A 24,098-nucleotide genomic window follows, 5' to 3' on the forward strand; every position below is an offset into this window, starting at 1 on the left:
ATCGCAACTCTGCACCACTCATAGCTCAGCTGTTGGCTTTGTTTTGTTGGTATTTGCATGTCCACGCAAACATTTGATTTAAATTCTTAAAAGAAGTTGCTTTCTCTTTTGAAGGACACAAAAGTAATAACTGAAGAACAACCCTCTCAACGGTTTCACTGAGTCCAAACGTGGAGCAGTCAAATGTCAATATGCGAGACAAACTTAATAACACACCTTTCTGTTGTTTATTCATCGACAATATAATACATATTTCAGCTGGAGTGAATTGTGACACGATCAAACTAAGTGATGTTGCAAAGCTACGTGCTCCTCGTGAGGAAAAAGAAAAGACAAAGCCATATTCATCTTTTTGGCTTTTGATTTCAACACATAGGAATACTTCATCATCATCATCATCATCATCATCATCTAGCGTTTTTCCTGAGCACAATCACTTCTGGCAGAGGTGACTGCCACGGACTGCCTCCACCCTGATTCACATGCAATCTGGCGTGAGCATATTTCATGCAAATTCAATTTCTTTTCCAGAAAAGAGAGAAGGGCCCCGCCTGATTCCTCTGCATGAACCAGGTAATACACTTGCAAAAAAAAAAGAGAAAGAAAACGATGTGTTGCGCGCAAAGCACAGAGGGAAAATGTTAAAACGGTGACACACATGCATGCAGACACACTATAGAAATGTAAAGTAGAGTGACAGCAGAGCAAAGCAGTCTCAGCTGGTACAGTCCAGAATCTAATAGAAGGGCCTGCTACATATACTTCATACTGGCTATTGAAGCCAGACAAATAGGAGCCGCTGTCCCTCATGCTTTAGATGCTTTCGCCTTGAAAATAAACACATTATTAAGGTCCTAAATCATATATTCAGGTTCTGTTTTTTTGCTATGTCAGTGTCTGCTGAGAAGGAGCTGGATGTGCGTGATTATGCAACACGGGTACCGTCATATTATAGGGTGCGTCATCCAAACATCGAGCAGTGGCTAACTACGGAGTTAACAAGAACACACAGTCCACATTCTGACAACTTGTGTGCGCTCATGATAACTTTAGATGAAAAGAAACCGGAAAATATGGATGCACCCTGAATGGCTGCAGGTAGAAGTAAAAAAAAACGCCAATTAGTATTGAACGCTGAATGAGAAAAGGGATTCATAACTTAAGATAGAGTTTCTTATTTAAAAACTGAACAATTTGGAGTAGGTTTCAATCTGTGGAGTAAACATATGGATGAGTCCTGATATAGAGCTTGAGCAAAATCTAATTCTTAAATTCCCGCTAATAAAGTGTTTCTTACCCTTCCTCAGGGAGGGCTGGCAATAGCCACATTTATGCAATAAAATAAACGTATTTATTTCATTTCAATAATAAAACATGTAGAAAAAAGAGAAAAAATGAAAGAAAGAATTGGGAAAAAGTTATTGTTTTATGTTTTTGACGGATATCCGTAAATATTGTTTTCAATTATTATTTTTGTTCAATCACATTAGCATAATACACTGCCATGTAGTCTTTCTATTTAATAACATTTTATTAGATGAAAACAAATGTACTTGAATGTGTTTTAAACACAATACCTTTACCAAGCCTTGATATAGTGCTGTAGTGGGTTAGGGTTAAAGACATGTTTACTTCTTCCTGCTCAGACAAGCACATGGATACTATTGTTTATTGTTAATTTAAATACACTGTATTTTGAACGCTCGATGTTAAGACCTCAAACTGTAAATGCTGCTATCATACAGCGAGGTCTGTTGACAAGTCGTTGTGTTACTCCCACTCACAGCAGGTAACGTTTCAACTTAGATATTTCCTTATATATCGAGTTTCTACGTTAATGCGTAACCTTGCTCTCAAGTATTCACAAACAAGGTGCTACAGTGTTATTTTCTTTAATGGAGTGTTGATTTGGTCACAACACTGTACATCTCACATCTGTGAAGCAACTTTCCCACGACCTGGAAACCTTTTCATAGGAGGAGCCGTCACTTATCTTAGCGTTTATATGTAGGGAGCAATAGGCAAAAGATAACAAAATAACTCCCAGGTTTAATGCACTCAGTGAGCGGATAACAGTTCATCTTTTGATCTTGGGACCAACACACAAAAGACAAACATACAAACAAACCAGCTTAACTTACTGTACTTAACAATGTGAAAGCTAACACTGTTGTCATAGTAGTCGGAAGTCACCATCTTGAATGCTCATAGCCTACTAGTCTCTACTAAGTCCTTGTATTATTACATATGCTTGTAAGTATGTTTATATGTACTGCTTGATAACACTCCTAAGACTGAAAGTTAAGCATTAACGGTGTGTTGTATAAATCACCGCCGATCGCGGTAAATGTTAGCATGAGCATATACATGGGTTTTCCCAAAGACGTTAGCATGAAGCTCGCGGACTTTTTGTAAAGTGGTATTTTCTATTCATGAGAACACTAATATGTATTTGTATGTTCAGTTTACAGTGTTTCCTGAGTAAAGACTCTAAGCGGATCTTCTGAATGTGAACTTTCTTTTGTGAATCGATTTCTTCCCCCACCCCTAACAGAAACTCTGTCGAATTAGGCCATTTAACTACAGTTTTAAAAATCCAACTAAAATAAAAGAGTCTACAGTTTACTGAAGGCAAGTTGTGCACGCAGGAGGAAACTGATTATATCAAAAATGTAATAAAAAAACATAGTATAAATATAGGGACGTGAAACTCAAAGATAAACAAAATGTAATGAAGATGTATTTAAAAGTTAAAAAATAATTATAATGAAGAAATGCATACAATATGAAAACTAAAAAGAAAGAAACAGATCCAGTTGTACTTTTGTAAGCTTTCAACTGTGCCATATTGAACTAAATGTGGGAGTTTTTGGTCCGAAAATGCGCCAACGTGAAAGTTAACATGAAGTCATCTTGTGTTTTATGTAATTTTCCAGGGCTAACGATTGACCAATCGTTCTCTGCCTCCTCAGCAGAGTGGCGATGTCACATAAGAGAGAATCCAGCCCTTTGTGTTGGTGTCTCTCACACAAAAGCACAGAATCTGCCTTTAGAATGCATCATTAGAATATGCTGAATATGTAGAGCTCGCCTTGCCAGCATCAGCTCGTGGATACGGAGACAAATGACGGCAACACAACCCCCCGAAAGGCCAGCCAAAGCTTTCATTTACAACTTCTCTGTAAACCCCCCCCTCTTCCCTCGTCTTCCAAGGCAACACAAAGTGACATCTGCAAATGCCTTTTCAATATTAATGTCCGCTTCCAGAAGGCGAATAATTAAATCTCTAAATTTGAAGCGAGAAAGAGGCACTAAAGACGCATACCTAGGATTACCTACTCACTCTGTGTCTTGTTCTCTCTCTCTCTCTCTTTCTCGCTCCTTCGCCCTCGTTCTCATTCTGTTTCAATCCTTCCTCCACTCTGACAAACTGCACCGCCTGCTTTTTTCATGTTTGGCTGCTGCCGAAGGGGGATTAATTTGTTGTTTGTTGCAGTCAATCAAATTTCCACAGACAGATTTAAGTTAATTGCATCCGTGAGTTGATCCCAGAAGGAGAGAGTGCTACAAGCACCGATCAGCTTTTATTCTCCAAGTGATATCCTCATCAATGGCACGTGCGCAGGAAACACACACACACACCCACACCCACACACACACGCACACATCGCTGAGGTAGTGCTCACTTTTTTTGTTTTCTTTAGATCGTGTTTTTCCTGAGCGTTATTGGCACATTTTCAAAAAGACCTTGAATCAATGTTCTGCAGTTTTTGATGACACAATATCTCTGCAATGCATAATTACGGATGGAACCTGCTAACACAATGCACTTGACATGTTGTTTGAAGGATTTTTTTTCTTCCCTTTTCTGTATTTTTGATGACGGTACCTGCCGTTCAGAAACCAAAAACAAGGCTTTGGTGAATGTATGAGGGCCTGAGTTACAGGTCATGCTTGGAGACATTGTATCAAACATAACAACGGCTTCCTGGATTCCTACTAAGCACCTAAAGTTATAAGCCAACTACTTCCCAGCATTCCATTTGATGCTCAGTCCAAAATCGCTTAGCTCGAAAATCTTACCACACATAATGGCATAGTAGAAAAATAAGAAAGAGATGCTCCAAATGGTTTCCTCTTCAGGGCAACACAGAAATAATAGAGGACAAAACAAGTAGCTGTGTTTCATCCTCTTCCCGTAAGAGAGAGAGGAAAAAAACAACAATCAGGGAGAAAGCTGAATATCCTATTCTCTGCTGTGTGTGTGTGTGTGTGTGTGTGTGTGTGTGTGTGTGTGTGTGTGTGTGTGTGTGTGTGTGTGTGTGTGTGTGTGTGTGTGTGTGTGTGTGTGTGTGTGTGTGTGTGTGTGTGTGTGTGTGTGTGTGTGTGTGTGCCTGGCAGGCTTGTGAGAAAGCAGCAAGACATTAAGAGATGAAGAGACAGAAAGTATGAGCAAATGATTCACTCACTCACACAAACAACATAATCTGAAACGCAAGTGCACACACACATGCCTACATATATACATACACAGACAAACACACGCACACACACACACACTTTATAAATACACAAAATACTGTACACACACGGCTCTTGGGCTGATGGCTTTGGCCAAGACAATAAAAAGAACTAGATGCTGGACAAGGTTGACTAGACACTGAGTGGCTAACAAAGGTTAAATCATTCAGGCAGAGTCTTTCTCTTTTTCTCTTACTTACTTACACACACGCACACATGCACACACACACACAGTAAAGACACACACACGCTTGCATGCACAGTGGCGTGCTGAGCCTGACTCTAAGGCAGCTGGAGCCAGAGAGCTGAAGGTTGTCAGGAGACATGGTGAAGCATGTGTGTATTTCCCACACAAAAGAGCCCCCTAATTGTTTGGGATTCATTAGTGCGGCAGCTTTTCAATTGCAACCCAAGCTGTCAGAAAAAAAAAATCTAGTAGCTGGGAGTGAGGTGTTTTCAAAGCAGCTGCAAAAATAACTGTATTCTTAATAGTGAAAGAAACTCATTCATTAAAGCAGTGGTTCTCAACCTTTTCTGCCCGCGACCCCCAAAATGGGTCAACATAAGTGACATTAGGTGGGAAAAGTGGTGTGAAAGGTTTATAAGTGCCGAAAATGTCTTATAAGTGAAAAAAATGTGCAGAAAAGGCATTGAAATTTGATGGAGAGGTAGCAGAAATGTGAGTAATGTAGCAAAAATGCATTAAATATGGCAAGAAAAAGTAAAGAAAATAAGTTACAGTATGGCAAGTTTGGTGTAGTTGAAGAAAAAAGCAAAAAATAAGCAAAAATTTACTAAAATTGCACAAAAAACATTCTTAGTTTGTTGAAGGCATATGGCAACCCCCTCTTAGTGTCTCACGACCCCAAGGTTGAGAACCCCTGCTTTAAGATAAAGAAGTTCTGAATGCTATATGTAGACATGAAGGTGAGCAGGTTTGTGTCTTTCTGTGGTTGGATGTAACCAGTTTGGTTTCTGTGGTGAGTCTCTGCACATGACCTCACACACATGAAGGAAGCAGAGGAGGAGTTTCTTACCAGAGGTGCTGAGGGTGGATCCCAGTGCCGAGGGGCTCGGGGCAAGGCTGCTTTTAGAGTGGGGAGCGGGCGATGACGAAGAGGAGGAGGAAGAGGAGGAAGAGGAGGAGGAGGCCGCGGGGGAGGAGGTGCGAGCAGCAGACAGGGTGGGCGCAGGGGAGGCCAGCCGCTCTCCAGACTCCATATCTGTCAAACACAATCCAATCAGCAGGGTTACAATAGCAAAGCACACCCAGCCGTACACACACACACACACGTGTACAAAAGTGCATCCTGTCACACCTACACACACACACACACACTATCCTGACACTTTTCCTTTCACATCTCACTTCCTCTGAACGATATTTGTATTGAGCCACGCTCACTGGTTTCGAGGCCTCTATTGATTCAGAATGAGGATGGAGGGAGAATGTCATGTTTAAGGACTCTGGAAATAGACTTCATTGCAGGTTTTTTACATTTCCATGCAGAAAAATAGCAGCTCTCCAAATGTACGCCTGAGCCACGCAGCCACTCGTACTCTGCAGAGGATGATGTGGGATGTTTGGAGTGACGGGTTTCGGCCCAAAAAATTCAACAAGTAAGAGGCAAATTGCAGATTTGTCAGTCTCAGACGAAGACAAGGGCAAAGGAGTTGTCTCACAAATCTGTGTTTCAAACCAGGGATCCATTTACACATCACTAAGAATAAATGCGTCCTCTAAGCTTCCTGGGTCCATTCAATGCAACTGGAACTAATGGACAAGCTTTTAGATGCTATGCATTAGCTAAGAGGTTAACTTTTATGCAACACGAACTCTGTGTTCGAAATCGCATTCTGATGTACTACTTGTACGAAGTTAGTATGTAGTGCGTTCACATTAGATAGTATGGAAAGATTGAGTATGCAAGAAATACCTGGATGTATGCTATATCCGGACAATTTTAAGTATGCACGGTGGGCACGCCAGTCATACTCAACCGCCCCATAATGCATGGCGATCGCAACGTAAAATTGTCCTGGGAACGGGTTCAAGCTAAAAGTCAAACATCCCCTTTTCAAAACAAAAGCATCTCTTCTTGTCTTCCATTTCTTTTTTAAGCCTTTTGTAAATATGACTCTTGTTTTGAAGTCAGTAGCACAATGGAAGGTTCCCAAACATCCCTGAAATAAAATGTGTTTCCATGACTTTTATGGATCAAATAAGCATATGTTCATATTCTACTTGGTCACTTTCTCACTTAAAATGTTTTCAGAACTTTCAAAGGTGGAGAATCAACAGAGATATTTAGCCTCAGTGTGATTCGGATCAAAATACATCTTGGGAAACTTGGAAGTATACTTCAGTGGGAATGGTCATCATCCTAATCCTCTTAATAGTATATAGTAGACAGTATATACTTATTCTTGAGTTTGTAGTGTATTGCATGTTAGTGTGCCATTTCAAACCCAGCCCAGGTCACCATGAACAGCAGCATTAGAAACATTTGGCCAAATATTTACTTATTCAGTTTAAATCCCGCTTCACTTACAACCGTGAACACAATGTGGTCATTCCTAAATAGCTACTGACTTGTGGTGCTCAATAAATACAAAAGTGTTTCAAAACACACACACATACACACAGAGACAAACACACACACACACCTCCCGTCTATCCCTTCGACCTGACACTTCTTCCTCTCCTCTGCTTTTCCATATCCCTCTGCCTGACACTAATCCAGGACTGAAAATCCCCTTCAAAAGCACAGTTTGCAGATTGTGTTTTACAGGCAGGCTTTGTTATTGTGTCATTACACATAAACAGTCTCTGCCTCCATCTCTCTTTCCTTCTCTCTCCTGCCACCCTCCCTCCCTCTCTCCTCTGCAGTGGGAGCAGAGCCACTGATTAAATCTCTGAGACAAAAGCTGCTATCCTCTGAATATCAAGTATCAGCCTTTCGCCAGGAGCAACACTGACAAGAGAGGGGGAGAGAGGGAGAGCGAGAGGCGCGGATGACAAGAAAACCTGCTGCAGTCCGCGGGGAGGAGGCTGGTGTGCCATCGGACTTGGGCAGCCATGACTGCAACGATTGCTGCAGTGTAAAGACGGAAGGTTGTGTAATTATGAGCAAGGTCAAAGGTCCTCCGAAAAGGCCTCTCATGCAGAATGACAGGATGAGGGGAAAAAGGAGCCAAATTATCGGTCCTAACGGGAAAGAAATGAGCGTTACATATTAGTTACAAGGGTAAATTTCTGGATGAGCGAAGATGAGGAGTTTTATTGCAATCCTGTCTGGAAAAGGTGACCCTTTCTGTCACACTCGGTCGCACGAAAAGCTTCTCACGTTTGCTGCTATACTTCACTTTGTTTGTCACCTTTAAAATGTCAGGCTAAGCATTAAAAAAAAGAGAGAGATCTTTATGCACAGTGTTTGTGGTTACTTTATATAAATAAAAAAACCAAAATCTGTGTGTATCATTAGAAGTGTGCAGAAAATAGAGATGCGCGCTGCATCCCTTCATAATTATCATAATGCACATGAAAACAAAAGGCTTGTGTCTCCGAGGACGAGCAAGCTTATGTGGTGTCAGCTGGTAAGTGAAGCGGATCATTCCCTACCTTTTCAGAGAGGAAAGGAACACAGCAAAAAAGAGGGAGGGAAACGAGAGTGGTGAGGGAACGAGAGATGGAGAGGAAGAAGGTATAAGCAAGACAATATACCCTGATTTTGTTGTGGGAAAAGATTCAGGAAACGCAGGCAAAGAGTGCAGAGGATGAAGGACAGGCTGTAAACCATTCCTGTCGTTCCTCAATATCTGCACTTAATGCCTCGCCCTGTCAAAACGTGATGATGTGAACAGAATTGATTTCCCCTCTAACAAACAACAAAAAAGAAATCCCTCCTTTGCAGAGGTGTAAAGCAGCGCTACCCTCCCCCTCTGCTCTCATCTCTCACAATCTCTCAAAGGGCCTCTTTCTGGGATGAGAGACGGCGAGAGAAAGGACAGCAGAGGGGAAAAAAAAGCCCACTGTGAAGCAAGTCCGTCTTCTTCCATCAACCACTAACAGATCAGTTAGTGTATGTAAACCTAACAACAGTAAGATGGAGCCTGGCAAATGTACCACTAAATGCACATCCATGACAATCATTGCAACAATAATGGAGCGCCAAGGTATTTAAGGATCCAATCCTGACTTCATTACAAGAAATTAAAATGGATTTAGCATCAGAATTAGCTTGATTTTATAGGTAATTAAAGGCACGGCATAGTGGTGGTATAAGGCAAGCGTTATAATCTCCGTGAACGGCAAAATCAATTTGACTCAAAACAACGCAGACCAATCAAGGCAAGAGCGCTGCAACCAGAAAACAGCAGGTCCCGCAGATGCAAGGAGAGTGAGAATTTATGCAAATGGCTGAACTATGATTTATAAGATGTGTGCCTGCGCCGGATTCACAGTCACGTCCGCAAACACGACGCAGCACCCAGCTGTCAACGCGCGAGCAGCTAATAGCGGCTGGATGCAGCGGTCCTTCAGGAGATAGTGTAGCTATAAACAGCTCTGCAGTTTTATGATTGCATGTGGCCTTCATATAGGAGCCTTCACATGTCAGTATCATCTGAAAGGAGGGCAGAGCGCTAGAAAGGAGAGATAGAGTGCGTGCATTCTGTGCTGGTATAATGGCCTGCACTGCCTGGTATGTGGCCTCACATCATATATTTGTTTTGTCATGTTGTAGTTCTGTGTTGCGTGCATTTAATAGTGCCTGGTTATGCATGCAGGGCTTTTTACAAAAGACTGCCAACACACCATGCCCTGTAAAAAATGGTTTGTGTGTCACCGCCTCAAACTATTCAACCTTCAGTTGTTTCTCACTTTTGCTCCGTTATTCTCCTCACCTCTTCAACACACGCACACACACACACACACACACACACACACACACACACACACACACACACACACACACACACACACACACACACACACACACACACACACACACACACACACACACACACACACACACACACACACACACACACACACACAGAGGGAGAGAGAGAGACGCACGTACAAAAAGTAACAGATGGCTGATACTAACTGAGATAATCCGCCAACAGAGTCATCAGCATGGATCAGTGGTAATCAGAGTGTGGACACAATGTCTCTTCTCCAGCCGTAATGGAAGGAGCGCCTTTGCACAAGTGAGGGGAAATGCATTATTCCCTGTGATGCCCTGACCCCATTCAAAGACACGCTGGCTCCCAGCTTTTTTTTTCTCTCCCCCCCTCTACTGACTTACAACAAACGACAAAAACAGTATCTTTTGCCGTTTCTGCACCATTCCCCCTTTTCTCTGCAGGATCTCCCACTCACTGCCTTTTTATCCAGACTGTGTCAGGGACAGACCTCTATTTAGCCGTGCCCTGCTTTCAGTGGCTAACAAGAGAAATGTCAACATAGCAAGTGTGTCATGGGCGAAGGTTGTCGGTGGCAGAAAAAGGCCCGGATTGAGTAAATCATCATCAGGCTGATGTAGTCTAAACAGAAATAGACTTTTTTTTTCCTTTGCCATTAACCAAAGTAATAAAGCTTGATCTGAGACTGGGATCATTTCCAGGTGCCGCTCTGGTTACCAGGTGATGAACTGTCCGTCAGGTCTCATGAATCGCTCAAAACACGCACGCACGCGCACACACACACACACGCACGTGTGTGTGAGATCATTACCAGTGACTCTGAATCAGCAGCTTCTTTTATTTCTGACCTTGCGTTGCTGCCGCAGTGGCTCACTGAACTCATGCATCTTTGTGTACGCTCACGTGGGTGTATGTTTTTATAGGCACGCCATGTACATATGGATGTGGATGTTTGTACTTTGCATGCTTGTTGACAATGAGCACTGACTGAGCGAGCTCATCTTGCTTATAGCAGAGCGCACACACAAGCTTGCCTGATTCTTTTTCCTCCTCCTCCCTTTATGCCCCCCCCCCCACCTATGTGCCTCCCTTGAAGCTGCACGCACACCGTCAGCCAGGAAATGACATAACAGTGCATCTTGGCAAAAAAAAAGAGAAAGTGACAACCTTTGTCCAGTGTCAAACATCAGCTTAGAGAGCATTTAAAGAGACAGTGCTGTCTAATGCTAGCTTGTGATGTTGATGACGTGACTTCTTTATTTGGAGATTATTTTTATTGAATGTGTATTTAATGTTAGTCAGGTATGAACCAGGCAGGTCTCTCGGATCTATGGACACAGGTCAGACAGTAGAGCCCAGAGCTCACAGTAAACATGGTGATGCTGCGTTTAGTTGTTATGCTGCAAAGATGTGGAGCATCCCAATGTAAACATAAATCAAAAGTTAAAGGCACTCTTTTTCTCTACTGCGTATGATTGAGAGGGAGACTTTTGGTCATGTTGTTGTTGATGTAATGTGTTTGTCGATGATTTGAAATGTTTTTACTGATGATTTTGAATGATTTTTTGCTGCCGATTTTTATATTCTTGTTGATTTTAAGCTGTTGAATGTTTTCTGTTGCACTTTTTGATTATGTAAAGCACATTGAGTTGCCTTGTGTATGAAATGCGCTATACAAATACATTTGCCTTGCCGTGCCTTGTAATTAATTGAGTCGTTCAACAACTGGATACTTCAAAAATATTTGCATTAGTGCTGGGTGATATAGAGCAAAAATCATATCACAATATTTTTTTCTCAACATGGCGAAATACGATATAAATCTTATTTGTAACTCAATAAAGTGTCACCAAAAAGACAATTCATGGTTAAATTTGCCCATGTAAAATGTAAAACAGGCACATTTGATAACAAACAGCCGCACAATATGTGCCACTTTTGGATTATTTTATTCGAGTTCTGTAGTGTGGCATGTTTAGGGGAAGGTCTGGGTTAGAACGCACTCAGAAATCCATCAAACTGTGTTTTTCATGCTGTTCTGAGAAGTAGCAATTGATAGTAGTTTTGAAGCAGCAGCTCGACTTCACTGTAGTCCGCTGAGCAAGAGAAGTTTAGCATCACTAGGGATGACTTTTTCACTTCCGATACGATACCGATATTGTAGCCTTGGGTATTGGCCGATACCGATATTGAACCGATTCAATATCAGCACGAATCATACATACTTTAATTACTTATTTTGTAGTGTGGAATGTTAGAAAAGGATTGAGCAAGTGATGTTATTCAAACAGAAAACAATAGTCAGCAACAGTAGGTATGAGAAAAACTGACCCATTTATTATTAACCAATTGGTTACATTAATTTTAACCTTCAACATAATATCTACAGTATTCATTTGAATAAATATAATGTATATCGGAGATTTTAGATGCAGTCCGATTAAATCCGATATTATTTTCTGGCTGACATCGGACCGATATCCAATATCGATATCGGATCAGAACACCCCTAAGCATCACCCATCCATAGACACCCGTTTCGTTTGCCGATGTCCGTGTGTGTGCGTAATAAGTCTGTGTCCACTCTTTTCATCATATCCATGTCTTCTAAGGCTCTTCTCTCTATAAAAGCAAGGAATCTCTGTCTGTCTGTCTGTGTGTGTGTGTGTATGTGTGTGTGTGTGTGTGTGTGTGTGTGTGTGTGTGTGTGTGTGTGTTCCTCAAATATCTCTGCAGATCAAGATCAGACTGACCTGAGAGTTTCAAGATGGCTGCTGCTTGGTTCAAGTGTGTGCAACGTCAGATTTCTTTGGACGCCCCACCCCCACGCCCCACCTCCTGAGTCGACAAACTCAGTGATGATGTCATCAGTTAGATCATTAGAATATTGGTCCTACCTCTACAGTGATGATGTCCCACCTTCAAACACAACCTCATTTGATCATCCATGGAAAAGCTACTTACACTCCCACTTTTCTATAGCAATACACACTACCTACGGGCACTGCACTAGTATTAAATAAATAGTTTCTGCTCGAGTCCGAGCGGCCATCTTGGTTTATGCCGTCATCTGTCCGTCATCGCGACTGGATGAGCATGCGCAGAACGACCAGAATTAACCTAAAGAATTAAGACTTTACAAGATCGAGATTGTTTAATTCAGAATTAAAATCAGAATAAACCAGCCACCTAATATGGATTTAAGTTTAAATCGGAATTACCATTTTTTTTTCGGAATTAAGTGTTTACAAGGAAAGTTTAAAGAGGATTTAACTTTTATTCTGAATTAAAGCTCTCATGTAAACGTGGCCAGTGTAAATGTCTATATCACCAAAATAGAAATCACGATAAATCATGAATCTCGATGTACTGCCCAGGCCTACTTTGCATATATTTCGAAAACGGCATAATAATTAGGAAACAGCCATTCCCAGTGTGGCCAATCAAGGTGGCAACAGCTCCAATAAGTCAAAGCCCTCCCTCAGCACCACTCCTGCCCAGTGACAGATGGCAGAGCGGGGCATCTATGGGACAGGCACCATCTCTCACCCTGCCTCAGCTTGCCTTGGCAGCAGTGAGGCCACAGGTCTTATTACAGCCACGCACCAGCCTTCCCACTATTCTACGTCCATGTACACTGGAGTTTACCACAACAATGGCTGCTTACCTCCTGCCCCCTATAATAAAAGGTAACAGCCAGTCTTGTGTGCCACAAATAGTGCAGGGATAACGCTCATATTCTCCAGTTTCAATATTTACAGGGGCACACACGCTCTAAGAGGCTTTTGGAGAAAACATAAAGACCAACTAGCGTGCCACACACACTTTGTATATTTTTGAAATGACAAGAAATCAGTTTCTGCCAAATGGCTTTTTTCTGCCTTTTCAAGCAAGCTGTAGATGCCAACGGCAGGAATCAACACCCCTACACACCATCCGTCTCTGCTGGGTTCCCAGTGATAATAATGTGATTTTGGGACATGGTGATGACTCGGTGGAGAGGAATAGGATAGGCTTGTCACTAGCGTTTGATGTCAAACCTATGTGTGACAGAATAGTGTTACTCAGCTCATCCAGACATAGCACTATTCCCATTTCCTGGCCATAAATAGAAGAGAATGAGCCAGTAGTGTGCGTGTGTGCGTGTGTGTGTGTTTGCAAAGTAAGACAGAAAAAAAATAAAAAAATCAAGAGATTATGTGTAGCCCATATCTGTGCACACGAGCATACTCCTGTGCACCATTTTAAGTATCATAAGTAAGCTCAGGAAGAAAATTCCCCATCTCTTACGCACATTCACATCTGCATCCAGCCAAAGCTAATTATTCTCCCCATGGTAACCTAGTGGGGTCTTCACATCAAAAAGCGAGAAATGTGCATCAGGCAATCATCCCTGATGAATCTGCCCTTCTCTCTCTGCTAGCCACTCACACTTATCTGCCAGTCTCAATGCTCATTACTTTTACTCCTGCATATACCCAACCAGATCTGCTCTGATATGACTACTGCGTCTTCATAAATATATGACTTTAACGCAGGAAGAAAATGAGGTGTTTAAAACATGTCAGATAGCAACAATATATACTGACTATATGTATACTATATGTACTGACACACAAATGGAAACCAACAGAGATATTTCAGGTGAGCAGTAATTATGAGTTTTATGAGTTCATTACATTATTGTACACTTCTGTGGCCTTATGCTCACAACAACAAATGTGTAAAAAATGTAATCATCTGCCTTATATAAACACATTACAGTTGCACAATTTAACAGCAACGTTTTAATTACTGCAGTCACTCCAGTGAGATTGGCCCTTAACGCAGCACCGCGTTGATATTAGCATACCTCGAACTGAGACACGGGCGACTTTAGTCACAGCAGGGCAACAGAAATGTGATTGTCTGAGGTAAGGGCCACATTATCAACATTCATATCGGCATTTACAATAATAACCAATTGGAGCATTAACACAGGAAAAGAACAAAGGGTTGTTGTTGTTTGGTTTTTGTTGCAATTTTGTATATTTTTCTCTCAATGTGTGTGTTTGTTGTTTTGTGTTATGGAGTCATTTGCTGATTTTTTGTTTCCTTATCATGTGTTCGTAAAGTAATTTTTTACATTTTTCTTGTCATTTTGTGTATTTTTCTCTCATTGTGTGTGTTTGTTGTTATTTTGTTTTATAGAGTCACTTGGTTGTTGTTTTTCTTGTCATTTTGTGTGTTTATGGAGTAATTTTTTTTTTACATTTTTTGTTGTCATTTTGTGTATTTTTGCAGTAAATTTGTATATTTTTCTCTCATCGTGTGTGTTTGTTGTTGTTTTGTGTTATGGAGTCATTTGCTGATTTTTTTCCATGTCATTCATTGTGTTTATAAAGTAATTTTTTACATTTTTGTTGTCATTTTGTATATTTTTCTCTCACTGTGTTTGTTTTGTGTTATGGAGTCACTTGGTTGTTTTTTTTCATGTCATTTTGTGTGTTTATGGAGTAATTCTTTTTTCTCCTTTTTTGTTCTCATTTTGTCTATTTTTGTTGTTGTTTTGAGTATTTTTTATGTCATTTTGTTTCATTTTTATAAGTCATTATGTGTGTTTACTTTGGTGGGCCGCACAAAATAAGAATAACGGTCGCATTTGGCCACCAGTTGCCCATGTCTACTCGTACTCAATAACCAGGAACCACTGTACTGAATCTAAACACTTCACTAATTTAAGTCTGACGTATCAACACAAAACAATGAGCGTCACCCTCATCAAATCTTAATAAAACATTCTTAATTGTGCAAACTGCTCATATTTGGTAAATGGATGTATAGGAAACAACATTCTTAATCTGGAAGTAACATAATGAGCAGGAGGAGGGAGAGAAGGAGAGAGAGAGCGAGAAGCAAAGGAGGGGAGAGGAGAGTGCAGAGAGGCCGTGTGCTGTACTCCAAATATGCATAATGCAAATGACATGCATGTCAAATAGCAAAACAAACTGACAGTGACAGAACAATGGAATAGCCAGCGAGCGGCAAGCCTTGCTCGTACAATTGTTGGACTCTCTCCTGTTCATTTCTGTGGGTAGAAAGCATTTAGCCTTCTGTTGAATTTAAATCTTAAATGGAGATGGCAGTTATTACTGTTCAAATGTGTCAGGATTAGATAACCTATGAGTAAAACAGCTTATCAATCCGAGAAAACTCTGTCCCCAGGAAACATGATGCCTTGTTTGACTGAACCAAAAAGGCAGCTTACCTACAGTGACATACCTTGATTATGCTCATTCTCCTTGTACAGAAAATTCTAATTATTTTATCTATGAGTTAAAAACTGCGAAAATCTTCGTTATCCAGTTAAAATACTTCTAAACTTACACGCATTCCCCACATTTAACTGAGAGAAACATCCTACTAACTTGAGATAAACCTTTAATACACATGACGGGCTGCGAAGGAGTGATTGTAGGACACTAAAGGGTGTAATTATTACTTTATCTTTACATAAAGTAGCTGTTTTGGGTGGTTTTGTATCAGTCCATGCAAGATAATCTGGTGTTTCTAGAAATAAAATTCAAGTTTTAGCTGCTGCTTTCCTGTTTCAAACACAGAGTCGGTGATTGTCTCTCCTGAGTCTGATTAATATCAAACTGTAGCATTGATTATCTACACCAGGGGTGTCAAACTCATTTTAGTTCAGGGGCCAAATTATAGACCAGTTAAATCTCAAATGGTCCGCAGATTATAGGCAGGGGAAACGAGCCATTTTATCATTAATAATGGGTTGTTGTTTGCACTTCCACCTGTAAATAATATGTGTAGTACGTAAGGCGCCAACATGATCCAAGCAATAAGTGACATATATCACTCTCTGCAGGATCATCTCCTGAATTTCATTTATTTTGTGACCAATTTTTATTTAAATTGGGGAAATTTTGTTGAATACTTTGAGGAATATTGCAGGATTTGTAGAGTTGTTTTAACAATTTGAGATACAGTATATATATATATATATATATAAAAAAAGTGCCATCATATGATATAAGCATAGGGAAACTATCAATCAATCAATCAATCAATCTTTATTTGTATAGCGCCAAATCATAACCAATGGTATCTCAAGGCACTTTACAGTAGAGCAGTCTTAAGGACGGACTCTTCATTTTATGGATACACACATATGCATATATACGTATATATACATACATATGTATCCCACACCCAACATGAATTCATCATGGCGGCAAGGAAAACCTTCTGTTAAGCAGCAGGAACCTTGTGTGGATCCCATTCCTATGATGAACAGCCATCCACGTTATGCTGCTATCAGCCCTGGAAAGTTTTGTGGCGTTTTATAGAATTTGTGTATTCAGATGGACTGATTTATCAAAAAAAACTAAAATTAGTTGGTAATTTACTCAATGATTCATGTTCACTCCATCAGTTTTGAGTTGCTGACACCAGTGTTTCTCAAATGGGGGTACATGTACTCCTAGAAGTACACAATGGCACTGCAGGAGGTACTTAACAAATGAAAGCATTAAAAATATGGGGTTTTATCATGTTTATTTTTAGTTAAAAATGATAATCATTATAATGATAATAGAAATTATCAAGGTCCCACACCAGGTGGGAGATGATCAGAAATGATAAAACTGTAGAAATAAATCTATTCAGGAGACACTAAATACTGTTTCTTTCCACTTATTTACAAAATGAGATTCTTTAAAATGTGTGTTATCACTCATTCATTCCATCATTATGCTCTATAGTTGTTTTTTTTATATATATAATATTCTGAGCAGAATGTTGTAGTCGACAAAGGGAGTACTTGGATTCAGAAATAAGAGAAAGCCAAAAAAAAAGGTTTGAGAACCACTGTTCTACTCCATCCGTGTGTATGTATGTCAAATGTGAATACAGACATTTTCAGCATAAACATGATCAACAAACTGAAAAGAACAAAACGTCATTTTTATTCCAAATATCTGTCCGACTGCTTTACGCCTTAGTTAGAAAATATTAAAAAAATACACCTATTAAGAAAAGCTTCGATAGAATTGCCAAGAGTGTACATTTTAATAGTTGAAGTGTTGACACAGGGTAAAATCATCTTTAAAAAACTGTAGCTTTTCACATTAAAAGTAATCCAAGCAAGAAAAAGCAATGAAGGAAAGAAAGAAACCTTGATTCTTTGCCTTTTAGTTCAACATGGACAACTGCCAAATAATAAAGAATGTAAACATACATCAAACGTGAACAAGAAGAAAACTTGTTGACATGTGTTCAAAGTGGCAAACGGTCTCTATCTTCAGTCAAACACGACGGGGAGAAAAGGCGCTCAAAAGCTATACAAAGAAGCTTGTTTCTTTCTTCTTCTTCTTCTTCTTCTTCTTTTTTTTATTATATTCTGGCCATAAAACAGTGAAAATGTACCGGCATAAAAACTCACTGTGTCAATCACTTGCATTCATCTGTTCAAATGGTTGCTTGACTTAATGTTAAACATGGTAAAATGACTGGCTGGAAGAGAATGGTGTTGTATTGACAGAGGGGGAGGCAAAGCAGCAGGCAGTCAGCCACTCTGTTCTGCTTCACTGCAACATGGGAGGGAGGCCAGCACGGACACACTCACACACACACACACACACACACCTATAAACACACACAGGCATGTACACACTTGCTCAGATAAACACACAGTCACGCACCCTCCTCCCTCTCCCTCCCTCGCACACTAATGCACGCACGCTGCACACACACTCACACAGAGTGCAGCAGGTGAGGTGCCAGCACATCACAGCGCTGCCATTTTTCAGTGTCTTGCTCAGGGAGAAGCGCTCTGACATTTTATGAAGCACTCTGCAGAAATCAGCAGCTTGTAATGGCGGCTGGACTGTCACTCCTCTCCACACTCCCTCTATCTCCTTCCCTCTCACTACTTTTTTTTTTCAGATAGCACCCCCCTTGATTAGCATAATTTTGGGGCATACAAAAAAATAAAATAAATTCTATTGATGACAAACAGGACAGATGATAGTTAGGCTGCACAATTAATCAACTTCTCATCGTGATTTCAATGTTGGCCTTCACAATTAAATTAACCTGATCGTCGACGATTTTTCAATTTAAAATACGGGCTCTGCTGCATATTTAATCTGGCACTTTCTCAACCTGAGTAGTCAGTAATCCTAAAGTCCTTAACTTCTCTTTACATGCTGGATTTGTTTTTTTGTTTGTATTTATATAGTTAGTTTCAAATTCTTGGGTACATTTTAGTATTTATCATTATTGTTTTACACTCTATACTGTCCACATATTGTTTGTTAAAAAGTATTTAAATAAAAATATGGATGTTTTCCCAAACAGGATGAATAATCGTGATTAAAATATAGTCGTGATTATCATTTTGGCAATAATCAAAAAAACCTATAACTTTTGGATTTGGGCTTTTGTGTGCACATGAATGACCCAATAACACAAATAAACAAATCCCCCTACATCCTATTTTTATTAGTGGTAATAAAAAATTACATTTAGACTTGTAAATCTGTATGAGGTCGTATACTCCAAGCTGTTTCTGACCCTTGAATACATATCACTCCACTTGCTCTCAGAAAAAGGCTGAATGATTATCAGCCTGAGTTAAATCTGCATTTAAACCCAAGGATCTATAACTATGATTAACTCTCTGGCTTGTTGTTGAGCTTGACAAGCTCTATGTTGAGCAATGATTAACAGCTAGTGACTCTCCAAACGGCTGCTAACACATTAACACAATGTTTACATTGGACAGGCGCTTATTGAAGCCATTACTGCTGTACCTAAGATACCACATCGGCCGCCTGCTGCTGCCTGTGGCCCAACAATTTACAGAAAATGACAACGCTTTGGCACCCGCGCTCTAAAGTTTACTTCCAAAAGTTTCCCTCACAGCCTTCACATCTTAAGAGAAACTCAGAATAGTATGCCCAAAGGAAACAAGTATGATTCAACTTGAAATATGTGGGAAGTGTCATGGCCAAATCTCTCAGTGTAGGCTACGCTATAAACCTTAAACTAAGCCGATTTCAATAATGTGACATTAGCATTTGTAATGAGAAAAGAGAAACAATCCCTGGGGACATATTTCTAACATTACAATGAAACTACACAAACCCACGCAAACGCAAACACCGTGCAACACACACACACACACACACACACGAGCTGTGATATCCAACACTAATTAACATCGATGTTACACAAGAATCACAAACTACAGTCAGAGCACAGAGAAGAGGAAATATCTGTAATTGTGTAGGTTTAATAACCAAATACAGCCGCAGATTAATTTCTGTAAACTAACCGTGACAGTTAGCACAACCTTTACTGATGAACTGTGCAAATAGATCCTGACAAATAACGCCTGGCATTCCCTCCTACTCTATACTGTGCCAGATCAAAAGCGGCAAGCATGAGCCATCCCTACACAACCTCATTAGTGTATTCTTAACTTGTCAATACACATATGTGATGTTTCTTATCTCGGAGCTCACTTCTATATTCCTTGAGAGAACAATAAGTATAAGTAATAAGTAAGATGGAGTTGACGGATATGCTTTCCCGTCTTCTTTACTGGGGGATGTTTTCAGTAAATAAGTATTGAGCCGCATGCTTCCAGATTCACTGGAGCAGCTTTAAGGGCTGACCAATGGCTTTGTGTGATTAGTTACACAGTTGGTTGTGACTCAGCAAAGATGTTGCCAATGTGGCAAGAAAACAAAGATCAGATTTAAGATAACAGCCTCCAGCTGAAGAGCACAAATTCTGTCTTCATGCAGAAAATACATAATGCAAGGTAAAATAAATAAATAATTAAATAAATAAAATCGCACTCTAGCGTGATTAAATTTGATCTATCAGGCAAGGCAAATTTATTTTTATAGCGTAATTAATAGACAAGGCAACTCAATGTGCTTTACATGATTAAAAAGTGCAATATTTAGAAAATTTTATAGAGTTTAAGATCATCAACAAAACTATTAAAAGGGAGAGAGAATTCAAAAACACACAAAAATATACAAAACAACAATAAATATACAGAAAATGACAAAGAAATACACAAAGTGACAACAAAATACACCATGACACAAAGAGAAAAAAATACAAAAGAACAACACAAACAGACTAAATGTATTGTATATTATATTAATATATTGTATACTGTATTTATGCTCAGAGTGGTTATTATTCTAAGTGCTGAGATTATATCAGTGCTTTTTTTTGGCCCCCGCTGTGATTTAGTTGCATCTTTCAACTTCAGCATGCTTGCTGTGAACTCTAGGCTCCACTATCTGACCTGTGTCCATAGATCTAATGTGTTCATACTAGTCTTACCGGCCAATACCAATTTTGGCCGATCCCGATTCTTTTTTTCATAACTGACATCATGTACCTTGAATGTTCCAATCTTATTTTATTGTAAAACATTCAACAATACCTCTATAATAATGCAAACGTGTTGTTTTAACTGCACATGAGGTAGTTATCTCAAATATCAATTAAAAGTTTAAAACATTGCCGTCCAAAATACTAAATTATTAATTTTTCACATTATAAAAAACTAAATAAACGTGTCCAACAGGTTACACTGCAGACCTGTTTGGAGCTCTTTGACTAAAATAAAGTGCACAGCAGTATTTTGATTTTCTAAATAAAGAAAATCACAGGGTGTGGGGTAGATGATATAATAATAATGTACAGGACAAACTAACAAAACATCTTAAACAACCAATAAAGTGCACTGAGTTTTACGTGCCCTTGTAATGCAAAAAATAAAAAATGTCCAAACGCAGCAGCTTTATGGATGTTTAAATGTAAAAAATATTATTCTAAAAATAACTTGCAACAGCTGACAGGACAAAAGCTAAAAGTCAAACATTCAACAAAAATAACAAAAGTATTAGTATCTTCATCAGGATTGCTTGAACTGTTCTGACCTTTGTTATTGTTTGTGTATTTTCAAATGTTCTTGAAAAATTAAAAATAAAAATAAAATAATAATAATAATAATAAATTGCAGCATGTTATGTAACATTTTCATAAGTCAGATAATGACATTAGTGGAAGGGTTTTTTTCAAATCCAAAGCCATGAGCTTTGCTTTTTCACAAATAAATACTCCCAGCGCACCCCTGGCACGGTTTACAGCTAGCCGTAGCTTTAGCATTAGCTTGATTACTATAGCGTCAAATGCTGCATACTGAGCGGTGTGGTGATTTCTTAAATGGTGAATGAGGTAGAGTTTTGTTTGCAGCTCCACTAAGGCTTACTTCTACATTACAGGAATTACAAATTGTGATCCTTTGCTCTGTTTTTGGTGTAAAGCTGCCGAACTGCGGACATGCTAAGCTAACCGTGCTATTGTTGTTATCCCGTGTAGCAGAGGCATTCGCAGCACGCACATGCACACATGACCTGGTGGGTGGGCCTGTCAGTCACCTAACAGCAGAAGGGGACAGTGGCTGACTTCATGACCCACTTTAAGACGTTTGCGGAGGTAGAAAAGATCGGTGGAAAAGATTGGTTTCATATGCAAGGATCAGCCGATCGCTGATCCCCCAAAATCATCGATCGATCGGTGCATCCTTAGTTCATACCTGTAACTCCAAGAACTTCTTTTTGAATAATATGTTAAGGTTTGATTTATCCAGACAACTGTTCCTCAGGAAATCCACCTTGATCTGAGAGGTTTCAACTGTCAACTTCCAGTCTCCTTCAGAGGCGTCCTAAGATTTTAGAGAAAGGCTGCCCTTTATCATGAAGTCATATCAAAGCATTGGCTGAAACCATTTCCATATCATCAGGCTAATCACTATGATAGATAAGTAGACAGGTGTAGAAGCTGTTGTCCCTAAACACCAGGTCATGGCCCAGTACAGAGCCATGCTACAGACCAACAGAGAAAACAAGAATGGCAGCAGCCCATCTGAGCTGAGGCATCTGATTTTCCTACATTCCTAAATATCGGTGCTATTTTTTAATATTAGTTTTTGCTGGGTGTTTGTTTTGTTTTGTTTTCAGTGTCTGATTTACTTTGCTTGCCTTTGTAATCTGGGACTTTTCAAAAAGCCAGTGAAGTCTTTATGAAGAAACATGGGGACCTCAAACCATTACTGACAAACAGTATGTGTGTATATACAGTATATATATATATATATATATAACAAATAACTAATTGTTGCAGAGTAGCTTTTCTTTTCTTAACAATGGCAGTGATGGAGACAGTGACTGTCAAGCTCTAGTGGTGGTTTGGTGTTTGTAATGCTGTCCTATGTTTATCATTGTGGGACCAAAGTTGGTTTGGTAGGTATGTTTTCTTTACATATTGGAGTATTATGTTCATCAACATGTCTCCACAGTGGCACACACATTAAATACATTAGACAATGAATTAAATTGGGGTTCTTTTGCATTTGGCTTTTGCTTTACTTTGGTTGGTGTTGTGTTTGAGTTATATCTTCATCAGTTAATTTGTAAGTGTTCTGCTTTGTCTCTGTCTGTGGGTCAGGACCCTTGAATGTATCTCTCCACTCCTGGACTTGTCAGGAGCAACCGGCTTCCCATCCTCTGTCCTGTTTCCACACAGGTGTGCCCTATCTTCTCTATTTAAAGAGTGCTTAATTAGTAATTGTCATGTCAGCCCCATCCGGGTCTGTGTCTTGATTTATGGTCAGTCTTTAGCTGGTTTATTTTTCACATTGGTTTCTTTGCTTTGATTAGTCTGAATCCACTTCCGTCTACCTGCCTGTGGCTTTATCTCTGGGTCTGGGTCAAACCACTAACCTTCACCACCAATTCCCATAAGACTTTCTTTCTGACAGTGAAAATTCTCTGCGACTAATCATTGACTGAATCCCATTTTAGTACAGTTTGACCGTTCACATGAGAGCCATTAGTAGAAAACGTGGTACTGTGTACTTTCACATGGTTTACAAAAGGATGGTGATCATGAGGTGAGCATTTCCCTCGTCTCAGTCTACTGTAAGCTTTTCTCAAAATCTAAATGGCAACAGATGGCAATAGATGACAAAATACAATTATATGTTTATGATACGTGATAACTCAATCAAACTGAAAGTGTAATAAGATTTAGGCTGTGATGATACATCAGATGGAGAAAAAAAAGTTCCACACCCTGAAAAACGCAACCGTGGGCAACAAAGACAGTATCCAAAGTTATGCCTGGTAACGTGTTAAGGTCTAAATCACATCCAATTTGTGTTTTAGTGCCTTGCATGGAAGCTCTATTACTTTTAGGATCCAAGTATCAATGGGTAAATGTGGCTGATTAGGTAAAGTGCTTTGGGACTACTTAGATAGTGCTTAAATCAATGCCATTTATTGTTACATTTCACTAACTAGGATGTAACTATCCAATTACTTAAACTTATTTGGTTTGGTTTTAGCAAGTATTCAGAATAAGTTTGGTGCAAAGCAGTTGAACATGATACCCTATAACGATTTTACAATTAACAGTCTACAAACACAGGACGGATGCTGGTCTGAATTCATAAGTCTGCAGAAACAACTTTAAAGTACCCTCTTAAAATAAACTGTCGTAGTAACTGTGCATGCTTGTATGGCCTTCAACTTCTTGTGGTCGCGTAAAGGTCCCAT

At 39.6% G+C, this 24,098-nt stretch overlaps 1 protein-coding gene across 20 annotated transcripts in view; it reads right to left on the reverse strand.

The window, feature by feature from the left end:
• Positions 1 to 24,098, reverse strand: part of LOC114454333 (bromodomain adjacent to zinc finger domain protein 2B-like) — a 109,151-nt gene that overhangs the window by 49,769 nt on the left and 35,284 nt on the right. For 19 of the 20 annotated variants that reach the window (XM_028434745.1, XM_028434798.1, XM_028434771.1 and 16 more), the window contains one exon: positions 5,559 to 5,744. The exons of the other annotated variant lie outside the window; for it this stretch is intronic. In XM_028434745.1, coding sequence (XP_028290546.1) covers positions 5,559 to 5,744 — 186 coding nt within the window. The remainder of the gene's footprint in view (positions 1 to 5,558; positions 5,745 to 24,098) is intronic. 20 annotated transcript variants of the gene reach the window in all.

This window comes from Gouania willdenowi, chromosome 3 (assembly GCF_900634775.1).
Source record: "Gouania willdenowi chromosome 3, fGouWil2.1, whole genome shotgun sequence".
Taxonomy (NCBI): Eukaryota; Metazoa; Chordata; class Actinopteri; order Blenniiformes; family Gobiesocidae; genus Gouania; species Gouania willdenowi.